General features: G+C 50.6%; 2 protein-coding genes across 3 annotated transcripts; one reads left to right on the top strand and one right to left on the bottom strand.

The window, feature by feature from the left end:
• Positions 1-4556: 4556 nt before the first annotated feature.
• On the top strand, positions 4557-6625 carry Pitx3 (paired like homeodomain 3). 2 transcript variants are annotated; one of them, XM_029569643.1, is made up of 4 exons: positions 4563-4680; positions 4855-5057; positions 5583-6177; positions 6564-6625. In XM_029569643.1, the coding sequence occupies exons 1-3, from the start codon at positions 4563-4565 to the stop codon at positions 6168-6170; spliced, it is 909 nt and encodes a 302-aa protein (XP_029425503.1). In that variant the 3' UTR covers positions 6171-6177; positions 6564-6625. The 2 variants fall into 2 exon arrangements, with proteins under 2 accessions (XP_029425502.1, XP_029425503.1); XM_029569642.1 differs by lacking the exon at positions 6564-6625 and having other exon boundaries at positions 4557-4680; positions 5583-6494.
• Positions 6626-7357: 732 nt separating this feature from the next.
• On the bottom strand, positions 7358-10039 carry Elovl3 (ELOVL fatty acid elongase 3). Its single transcript, XM_008845631.1, has 4 exons — positions 9939-10039; positions 8962-9093; positions 8019-8170; positions 7358-7785 (listed from the first exon to the last, which is right to left on the bottom strand). The coding sequence occupies exons 1-4, from the start codon at positions 10037-10039 to the stop codon at positions 7358-7360; spliced, it is 813 nt and encodes a 270-aa protein (XP_008843853.1).
• Between the last annotated feature and the right edge of the window lie 1011 nt (positions 10040-11050).

Below are 11050 nucleotides of genomic sequence, written 5' to 3'. Positions count from 1 at the left end.
CTAAACCTAATTCCTTTGGCCTATCCTGTAGCTTCAGCATTGCGTTGCCCTCTCCTGCTCAGCCAAGTAGCCTCTCCTGAAGAGCCACAAAGTATAAAACGTTCCCTGGTCCCCTTGGCCTCCTCCTCCCCCACACAGAGTTCTGAGCTTCTGGGACTGAGAGCTGAGGTTCAGAGGGGCCAGGGAAGGGAAAGAAGGGGGAGGGGAATGGCTAGCTCCAAAACAGCCCAGGCAGCTGTCCCTGTCACAGAGAGAGGAGACTGTATGACGGTGTGTGTCTGTCTGCTTGAATGTGGGAGCACACGTGTGGGAGAGAGTGTGTTTTTGTGTCTCTAGCTCCAAGTCCAAGTGCTCATTGTGTCTGATTGGGGGCCTGTGTGTGTCTGCACATGTGTCTGTCTGTCTCTGAGAACACACAGCTTGAACTTGCCATGTCTCTGGCCCTGGCTGGTATCCTTTTCCCCTTGCCTCCCTCTGCTGAAATAGAGGATGAAATCAAGATCCAGGTATGGAATGCTGGGGGAAGGGGAGTTTGGAAGACTAGAAGTCTGCTGCCAAAACAGACTGGAAGGATAATTGGCAATGGTGGAACAGAACTTTCCCTGAAGGCAAATCCCACTTTTTCTTTTGCCGAGCTCTGTGTCACTCCTGGAAAACTCAGGAGCATGGTTTGAATTTCAAGGTCATCTTGAGTCTGAAGGGAGAGCAGACTGCAGAGCACCCCATTTCCCAGCTTTCAGTTCCACCCTCATCTTCCCAGCAATTTGGGAAGAAGTGCTGGTTAAAGTTGCCACAGGTCCATGCTAAGGGCATTGCCATTCCAGTGGAGAATTGAGCCCAAGTTTTCTAGCTCCAAGCCTCTGGCTCCTGGCCTGAGATTTGCAAAGGGAGGTAAGCTGAACACACCTCCACCCCTGGCCTGACTTGTTCCTTTCCTGGGTTCCCTCTAACCCCAAAAGAGGTTCAAGGTCGAGACCCTTCTGTGTGTGGAAAGAGCAAAGATTGTTTTTCAACCTCTGCCTTGACCTCTGTCCTACTCTCAACCTGGCTCAGGGTGGGGCACAGCTGTGCTCTCAGAGCTGCTTGAAGGGGGCATTACCATGTGCAAACATAGGCCGCTGCCCATCTGTACCTCCTTGAGAAAGGCTCTTAACAAATTCAGAGCAGCCAAATGATATACATCTCAATCTCTCAGTCTAGGCTAATCCACCACATTAATGCCACCCCATGCAGTCTGCATTAAGTCCCTGTTAATGGAAAGGAGGTGTTAGGGACAGAGAGACCCCCTCCCACCTAGCTATCTCCTTCTATCCCTAGTTTCTTTCTTCTCTCTGACTCTTGAGGCATAAGTGGCAAGAGCCCCAGTAGTGTTTCTTTCCTTTCCTCCCATCACAGGTCCTGGGAGAGCCAACCAGAATGGGGACCCTGCAGAGGAAACCTGGACAGGGACCCAGGCAGGCTACTAGACAATGTCAGGCTAGGTTTGGGATAGAAATACTGGCAGGAAAGGGGTGTCTTAGGGAGTCCGTGAATACTGCTTGGAATGACCTGAGAGATGCCAAGTATGAGATGAGAAGCTTGGAAGGATGTGAGGTATGTTTGGGGGAGGGATAAGAATGAAAGGGACCCAAGTGCTATGTAGGTATCAAACTTGGTTTTGATATTAGAACCCTTTATTCAAACAAAATCTCTTAAGAAATTATAAGGCTAGCCAGGCATGGAGGTGCACACCTTTAATCCCAGCAATCAGGAGGCAGAGGCAGGTGTGTCTCTGTGAGATCAAGGCCAGCATGGTCTACATTGTGAGCTTCAGGCCATCTGGGGCTGCAGGGAGACCCTGTCTCAAAAAGAAAAGAAAAAAAAAAAGAAAGAAATATGTATCTATATCAAACAGAACCAGAACTGCCCTACTGCTGATACGGACCTGAGCAAGGCCAGACTAGAGTTCTAGTGAAATCTCTGAAGGGACTTTTGGGAAGGGCCCAAAGGAACACAATTTGAAAAGGTATTTAAGAGTCCCACAGATCTATTTCAGATCTTAGTTCTATTACTTTAGCCGAGCTCTGACTTTAGTCAAGTCACTTCAAATCTCAGTTTCCACATATGAAATGAGTGACACAGGTTGAGCATCCCTAATCTGAATGTCTGAAATATGAAATGTTCTGAAATCCAAAGCTTCTTTGGGTGCTTTTCCAGTTTTAGATTTTTTTTATATTAAGGTTTTGGGGTTTGGGGTTTTTTTTTTTGGTCTTTCTGAGACAGGGTCTCCCTGTAGCCCCAGCTGCCCTGGAACTCGATATGTAGACTAGGCTGGCCTCAGCTTCAGACTCACAGAGATCTGCCTGTCTCTGCCTCCCAAGTTCTGGGATTAAAGGTGTACACCATCACACTTGGCTCAACTGGTAAATCTAAATAAACATTATGTGTGTGTGTGTGTGTGTGTGTGTGTGTCTATACATGTCTGTGTGTGTGCAGGTGCACATGCACATGTGTGCAGAGATCAGCAACTGTGTCTTTATCAGTTGCTCTGTACCTTATTTTTCTTTAAAGATTTATTAAAAAAAATTTTTTTGTCTTTTTGAGACAGGGTCTCCCTGTAGCCCCAGCTGTCCTGGAATTCACTATGTAGACCAGGCTGGTCTTGAACTCACAAAGATCCGCCTGCCTCTGCCTCCCGAGTGCTGGGATTAAAGGCGTGCGCCACCACACCTGGCTAAAATATTTTTTAAATTTTTACTTATTATTGTTATTTTTTGGTCTTTTTGAGACAGGGTCTCCCTGTAGCCCCAGCTGTCCTGGAACTCACTATGTAGACCAGGCTGGCCTTGAACTCATGGAGATATGCCTGCCTCTGCCTCCCCAGTGCTGGGATTAAAGGCATGCACCACTATGCCCCGCAAAATTTTTACTTATTATTTTTATTTTATGTGTATGAGGGTATTGCCTACATGTATGTAAGGCACCAGTGTCATGCAATGCCCAAGGAGGTCAGAGGGTGTGATGCCCTGGAATTGGAGTTATGGACCGTTCTTAGCTGCCATGTGGGGCCTGGGAATTGAACCCAGGTCATCTGCAAGAGCAGTCAGTGCTCTTTTTTTTCTTCTTCTTCTTTTTTTGGTCTTTTTGAGACCATACCCGACCAGCCAGTGCTCTTAACTGCTAAGCCATCTCTCTAGTCCCCAAAGATTTATTTTTATTTATATGTATGTGTGTCTGTGTGTGTCACATACGTGTATGTGTGTGTGTATAGACACAGTGGTCAGAGAGGGTATCAGATCCTCTGGAGCTGGAGTTACAGGCTATTGTGAGCCACCTGAGGGAGAGGGGATGCTGGAAATAGAACTTAGGTCCTTTGCAAGAGTAGGAAGCATTCTGTTGGGCCTTTCCTTCAGCACCTCAACTTTCTTTCTTTCCTTCCTTCCTTCCTTCCTTCCTTCCTTCCTTCCTTCTTTCTTTCTTTCTTTCTTTCTTTCTTTCTTTCTTTCTTTCTTTCTTCCTTTCTTGTTTTTTTTTGAGACAGAGTCTCTCTGTAGCCCCAGCTGGCCTGGAACTCACTATGTAGATCAGGCTGGCCTTGAACTCACAGAGATCTGCCTGCCTCTGCCTCCCAAGTACTGGGACTAAAGTCGTGTGTCACCATGCCCAGCCTGAACCTTATTGTTTGAGACAGCATCTCCCTTTGAACTTGGAGCTGGTCAATTCAGCTAGACTGGTTGGCCAGCAAGCTGCAGGGATCCTCCTATTACTATCTCCCAGTGCTGGGGTTACTGAGAGGTGTCACCATGCCTGGCTTTTACATGGATGCTGGGAACCAAACTCAGGTCCTTATACTTGTGTGTTAAGCACTTTACCAACTGAGCCATCTCCCCAACTGCTTGTTTTTTGAGACAGGGTCTTATGTAGGTAGCTAAGGTTGGCCTTGAACTCCTGATCTTCCCTGCCTCTTCTTCCTATATGCTGGGATTACAGATGTATACCACCAGCCTGGTTCCAAACAAATATTCTAAAATTAAAAACAAAACCTGAAATCTCAGCCAGACATGGTGGCACATGCCTGTAATTCTAGAATTTAGGGTGTGGAGGCTGAAGGATCAGGAGTTTAAGGCCAGCCTGAGTTACATGAGACCCTGCCACAAATAAACAGAATAACCGTGGCACCAAGTATAAGCCCATGAGTTACAGTGTACATATATACGCATGAAACTTCTTAATATACCTTTTCCCCCTTTTTTTCTCTTTCCCCACTCTATCCTAGAGCACCCCATTCAGGATAGCTTTATATGTCAATGACTGAGAAAAGGGGCAAGGGTGTTGTGGAGAAACCCTAGTAGGAGCCAGATAACCCCGAGGCTTTGTTGTGGTGGTAGTGGTGGTTTGTTTGAAACAAGGTCTGGATATACAGTCCTGTGTGGCCTGGAACTGGCATTGTGGAGTAGGCTAGGTTTGAACTCATGGGTTATCCTCCTGCCTCTGCTTCTTGAGTGCTGGGACCACAGGATTATACACCTTTTTACCTCCATTAACCGATCTGTGTTTTATCTTTCCTCTAGAGCCCTGCCTCCATGGAGTTCGGGCTGCTCAGTGAGGCTGAGACTCGCAGCCCTGCCCTGTCGCTGTCAGACGCAGGCACTCCACACCCTCCGCTCCCAGAACATGGCTGTAAGGGCCAGGAGCACAGTGGTGAGCGCGCCCCCTTCTGGGGGTGGCCGAGAAAACAGTTCCTCCTTGATGGGGGTGGGATCCCGAGTGGCAGCCTGGGTGGGAGGCCAGCGAGAGGTGGAGGAAGTCATTGAGGTCTCAGAGCCATCAAACAGGTCTGAGCGCCCTGTGACCGGCCTCATCCTGGTCCCCCAGACTCGGAGAAGGCCTCGGCCTCACTACCGGGTGGCTCCCCCGAAGACGGCTCGCTGAAAAAGAAGCAGCGGCGGCAGCGCACGCACTTCACCAGCCAGCAGCTGCAGGAGCTGGAGGCCACCTTCCAGAGGAACCGCTACCCTGACATGAGCACGCGCGAAGAGATCGCGGTGTGGACCAATCTCACCGAGGCCCGCGTGCGGGTACGGCCCTGCATGACCCGCACCTCTCCTGCTCGGGCCCTGCATGACCCACATCTCCCCTGCTCTGGCTCTGCCTGACCCGAACCATCCTTACTCCGGCCCTGACTGACCGGCACCTCTCCTGCTCTCTGGCCCTGCATGACCCGCACCTCCTCCGTTCCGGCCTCCTACTTCCCTCCTTCGCGCCGCTCAGCGTCAGTGGTCTGCCCTTCCCGTCGGGCCGGGTCTGCAGCCGGCCGATCTCCACGCTCTGGTCTCTGCATTTCCAACTCCCTGCCACTCCGGACGGCGCTGGACAGACCCAGTCTCTGGTTCCCCTTCTTAGCCCTCTTTGATCCCTTGCTACTGGGTCCTAGACCTGGTGGCTCCGGCTTCTGTTCTCAGGCCCCTGGCTCCATGCGCTCCTCCCCTCCATTCCAGTCTGCTTCCACCTAGTCTGGTTTATCCAACCAGAGCTGGATTCATCCCCAGCCGCGGCACCGACCCCGGCCGGGCTTGCTGACAGCCTTTTTCCCACGCCCGCAGGTATGGTTCAAGAACCGGCGCGCCAAGTGGAGGAAGCGTGAGCGCAGCCAGCAGGCAGAGCTGTGCAAGGGCGGCTTCGCAGCCCCGCTCGGGGGCCTGGTGCCACCCTACGAGGAGGTGTACCCCGGCTACTCGTACGGCAACTGGCCACCCAAGGCTCTCGGCCCGCCGCTGGCCGCCAAGACCTTCCCGTTCGCCTTCAACTCGGTCAACGTGGGGCCTCTGGCTTCGCAGCCTGTCTTCTCGCCACCCAGCTCCATCGCCGCCTCCATGGTGCCCTCGGCCGCCGCTGCCCCGGGCGCCGTACCAGGTCCCGGGGCCTTGCAGGGCCTGGGCGGGGCACCCCCCGGGCTGGCTCCTGCCGCCGTGTCCTCCGGGGCAGTGTCCTGCCCTTACGCCTCGGCAGCCGCGGCCGCCGCTGCAGCCGCCTCCTCCCCCTACGTGTATCGGGACCCATGTAATTCGAGCCTGGCCAGTCTACGACTCAAAGCCAAACAGCACGCCTCTTTCAGCTACCCCGCCGTGCCCGGGCCACCTCCGGCCGCCAACCTCAGTCCGTGCCAGTATGCCGTGGAACGGCCGGTGTGAGCTGCAGGTCTGTGTATCATCCCCGAGGGCGGGGCAATAACTCACAGCCTCCCGGACTGGGGTCGCCTAGACTGGCTTGCCCTCGCCCCAGGGTCTGACGGGGTGCTTGGGCAGCTGGGGGGCAATTGGCTCAGGAGAGGGTCCTCCCCCTCTCAGCCTCGAGGGGTGGACTGGGCCCTAAACAAAGACCATGCCCTTGGGACTAAGGCCAGGAACAGGGACCAGCTCCCGGGGGCCGACTCGCCCGTGGCCCATCCCGCCTTCTCCAGACTTCCCTACCCGGTTTTCAAAGATCAATGAAATAAACATGCGCGGACTGTCAAAGGCCTGATGATTCAGAGTTGCGGTTGAGCCCTGTTTCCCTTCATGCTTCCCCATTGTCTAAACCGACAGATGGATGTACAAGAACGGAGTGAGCGTCCAGGTTTCTAAAGGCTTCAGTCACCCTCCTTTCCTCCAGGATGGGGAAGCCTGGAGTGCGTGGAGCTTGGGAACCAGCTAGTTGGCAGGGATCGTCCTTTGCTGGTGCTGCGACGCCACCTCGTGGTCTCAGGGAGGATAGCTGGTAGGTCTGGTCTTAACTTGCAGGGACCAATTTTGCAATTTAGAAAGCCTATGATTTTTATTTAGCACTTGTTTCACTGTTCCAATGAGGGGTTTCGGCCTCTAACAGCAATAAAATTCTGGTAACAGACATTTATTAAGTGCCTACCAGGCCTAGGATTCTTATTGAGTGTCTGTGTGTGTGCCTCTATCCTTTCACACACCCTCAGGTTTCTCACCCACAGCTCACTCACTGTCAGCAGTCTTCTCCCATCACAAAGTCCCCCTTTTCCTTCCAGGTCCACAAACCCTAAAAATCGTGTTGACCTCTTTAATTTAAAAAATAGAGAAAGAAGAAATCTTTCTAGATATAAATATATGTAACTCCACTTTAGAGACCTCGGTTCTGCCCTCTTCCTAGGGCCTGGTTGGCCTTCACATTAAAGACAGAAACATTAAAGTACCAGACCACAGCCCTATTCCATGGGTGGCATTTCTTGGCAGTCATAGCTTCCTGCCACTTTGGGGCACACATCCCATGGGGGAAACCATACAGAGAAGGCACCCTAATCATTCTCCCATAACTAAGCCCAACCTTTAGTGCTATGGAGGAAAGCCTGAGGCTCCATCTTTCTTTCTAACCCTTACTGGCTCTTGGTCTTAGCTTTGACCTTGGGTCTGAGGTAGGCTTTTTGGAAAAAGTGAGCAAAGAGGATAAAATAGGTCCCATACAGCATAAAGGACCAGAAGAAGTGTCCCGTGGTTGTGTAGCACCCTTTTTCCTTCCTCCAGATGTAATTCAGGATGCCAAAGATGGTCCCCATAACCATCTGCAGGATCTGTAAGCTGGTGATGACCATGGGAAGCATGCTGGGGTGCCTTACTTTGGCAGCTTTCAGAGTGTAGTAGGTATACATGATGGAATGCACACCGAAGTTCATGGTCATAAACCAGCCACCTGAGGGGACTCTGTTCTTGTATCCAAAGCTTGTGAACAGTAGTACTGTGCTATGGTGGTACCAGTGCACAAAGATGAGAGGTCGTTTACGCAGGATGATGAAGGCCGTGTCTCCTGGGAGATGAGGAGTCATAGCTGATATACTACCCACTGCACTGAGTGCTGGGATCACCCACTGCACCAAGTGTGGGAACAGAGCAGGAATTCTCAGGGTGGGGAAGGAGGATGAAATGTGCTGCTATTAGGACCTAGGGATAGGGAAGGATCTCTCCTTGTGATGGGTAAAGGGAGGGCTCTGAGGAGGAATGCAAATCATTGGGCACCAGGGACAAAGCCTCTCCACTCACCGAGTTCAACGATCTTGCTGAGAAGAAAGACACAGGACCAGAATCTAACTATGTTATCCTCTATGTAGCTGGTGAAGCACACAGTTTGCTTGAGACCCATTGTAAATAGCAGGGTCCCCATGTAGCTCCACATCCTCACTGTCCCCAGGATACTGAAATAAGACAGTGCATGAAAATTTAAGAGCCCATTTCCAGAAATGAACCCACTCTAACTTACCTCACTCTCATCCCAACCAATTAAAACTCAAATTCTATCACCTCTTCACCCTTCCAGGGAGATGGGTCACAGCTTGAGATTCGGGGCCAAGCTGGAAGACCCAACCAGTATTCTCCAGGACACAGGAGTTAAGAAAAGGCCAAAGAATGCTGAGAGGTGGTAGTAAAATTTGAGAAGGGGGTTCTTAGATGGGAGTCAGAAATGAGTGGCAACAAGGGGACGAAAACATGGGAAGGAGGGGCAACAGAAATTGTTGGATGGTCTTTGGAGATGAGTTAGGAGCCAAGATTATTTAAGGTTGAAGAAGTTTGTTGGAAGTATAGACTTCAGGAGTACAAGAGGGATGGAGCTGAACTAGCATGTGGCTCACACCTGTGTTCCCAGCACTCTAGTGGCTAAGGCAGGAGGGTCATAGTGAGTTTGAGGTCAGTCTGGACTACATAGTGACTTTTCAGACCAGCCTGGGCCACAAAGTGTGATCCTGTCTAAAAAAGAATATATAACACCCACAGGCACATATGTACGATACACACACACACACACACACACACACACACACACACAGGAATGAAACAGAGACTGCCACTTTGGGTCTAAGGAAGGAAAAAAACAAGGTAATAAGGAATAGAATCAGTGTAGCAGAGGGTTTTAGAAAACCTTAAGGGATAGAATAGAGGCCTAAAGACTAAAGAACACAGCAAGGGGTAGGGTGGAGGAGTATCTTACCTGAAGATTGCAAGGGAGAAGGACCAGAGGATGAGAGGCCCCTGCAAGTTGAAGCCCTTCCGTGCCTTCATGTAGTTTTGGCCCACAATGATGAGCAACAGGTAGATCAGAACTATGAGGAATGATGCTACCCTGGCAGGCAGAAAGCAGAGGGGACAGACTCACTGGTGAGTCCTGCTCAAGAGAAGGTTCATTCATCTCTCCAGGAGCCTGCTCTAGACTGGAGTTATAGTGGTATGACATTTTGGTTTCCTTACTTGTACAGGGGGAAAAATATTCTTCCAGCAATGTTCATGTGTATAAAGCACCCAGCACAGGGCAAGAGCCCTGTGCAAGATTTCTGTGATTAATGCTTTCTCAATGATGTTGGGAGTAGGTGACAATTTTCTGACCCAAGGCAAAGCCCAATCCATCCAGAACTGTGGGGTAAGAAGAATGTAGCAACACCTTATGCCTGGTTGGGTCATAGCAAATTGATTGAACAACACAGTCAACCCACAAGTTGGAGGCACTTTAGGACTAAGCCTTGGGAAAGCTTTGGAAGAGTGCCCTAACTTTGTGGCCATCTCCACAGCAGAGAAAAATGGAACAGTGAGGGAACATGGTGATTGTGTAGGACCAGTGGTCCTGGGCACAAGCCATGTGCAGGGAGGTGTGCTCCATGCTATAAAAGATAGGCCAGTCACCTAATAGTGCTTCATTCAGTGTCATCCCTCGATTGTCACCATACAATTTCTCCTTTGCTTTTGTCTCTTCCCACACCCCTCTCCCCATCTTCTAACTTCTGCATCCTTTCTTCCAGCCCTAATCTCCTTGAGATGCTGGAATACCAGGACCCTGAACCACAACCAGGGGAAAGGGGATGAAGCCAGTACAGGAACACTGGGTACCTCAGTTCTTTAAAGAAAATCATCTCTGTCCCCACTCTCCTCAAAGAAGTTGTCAGGATCTGGTCCTTCCCCCTCACCAAGTCTCACCAGTACTCCTCCAAAAAGGGCCTTAAGTCCCACGACATCTCGAAGTTATAGGGCTGGACCATCTGCAATTTTTCTAGTGAGACATTCATGGCTGTGTCCATTTCGGTATGCAGAGGAGGTTCAGAGCTTGCAGGGTTGGGCAAGAGCCAATGGGGGCCGAAGTTGGAGTGGATCTCAGGACTGGACCCAACTGACTCAGGACAGAAGGAACTTCTGGGCAGGCAGAAGGGAGCCAGGCACCTGCACTTCGGTGACCTGCTATGGTATATAATACCAATTACTAGGGCCCAGGCAGTGCAAGGCCCACTTCCCACCCTCAGCAGTTGTCCAATCTTAGCCAAGATAAGTCCATCCCACCCCTGGTCTGCATCCGCCTCCTTCTCTCTGACTGAACATCCTCAAGGGCACCTCCCCCAGGTGCCTCGAATGCCCCGCCCCAAATCCTCTAGTAGCCCCTCACTCCTCCCATTTTCCTCCTCCCTTATTTCACCAACTACTCTAAGTTGACTCATAACCCCCTTCACTTGGCTTCACAGAACACCCAGGCAAAAACGTCTTCCCCTGGCACTGCCAACTGTAGCCTTTGTCTCAGTTTGCTTTAATCTTCACCTGCTTGGCAGTGAGGAGAAAGTGGAGGTGCTCTTGGTCCCTGGTACCCATCTCCAGAGATTCAGGTGTCAGTTTCCTTGGGAAACTCAAGTCTGGGATAAGGAAGAAGCAAGCTGGGCAATGAAGGGCAGCTCCCACTGGCACTTCCTCCTCCTAGCTTTGGATTTGTGCCTGTGGGTGGAAGGAGATGAATTTAATGAATTTTATAGTTGAGTTGTTGACATTAGAGGAGGCTGGAGCTGAGGCTGATGTGGTTTCTTTATAGCTTCCTGAATTCCTGACCTGACGCCCAGACCTTGGAAGAAAATGGGGTCACCTTCTGTCTCCTAGTCTTCAGGTTTCCAGGAGACTTCCTAGGGTTTGGCTAACCAGTGTGCTTCCATAAGGCCTGCTGTTTTTCATCCCCAGTCTGAACTTGTCTAATCAAATCTGCTTCTTCACCTATGTATCTAGTCCCAATGAACAAAATGCCTAACTTTTAAGACTTTATCTGTCCCTTATAT

The sequence above is a fragment of the Nannospalax galili genome, unplaced genomic scaffold, assembly GCF_000622305.1.
Source record: "Nannospalax galili isolate Female #2095 unplaced genomic scaffold, S.galili_v1.0 scaffold161, whole genome shotgun sequence".
NCBI lineage: Eukaryota > Metazoa > Chordata > Mammalia > Rodentia > Spalacidae > Nannospalax > Nannospalax galili.
The sequence above is the reverse complement of the archived record's forward strand: the minus strand, read 5'-3'. Positions and strand labels throughout refer to the sequence as shown.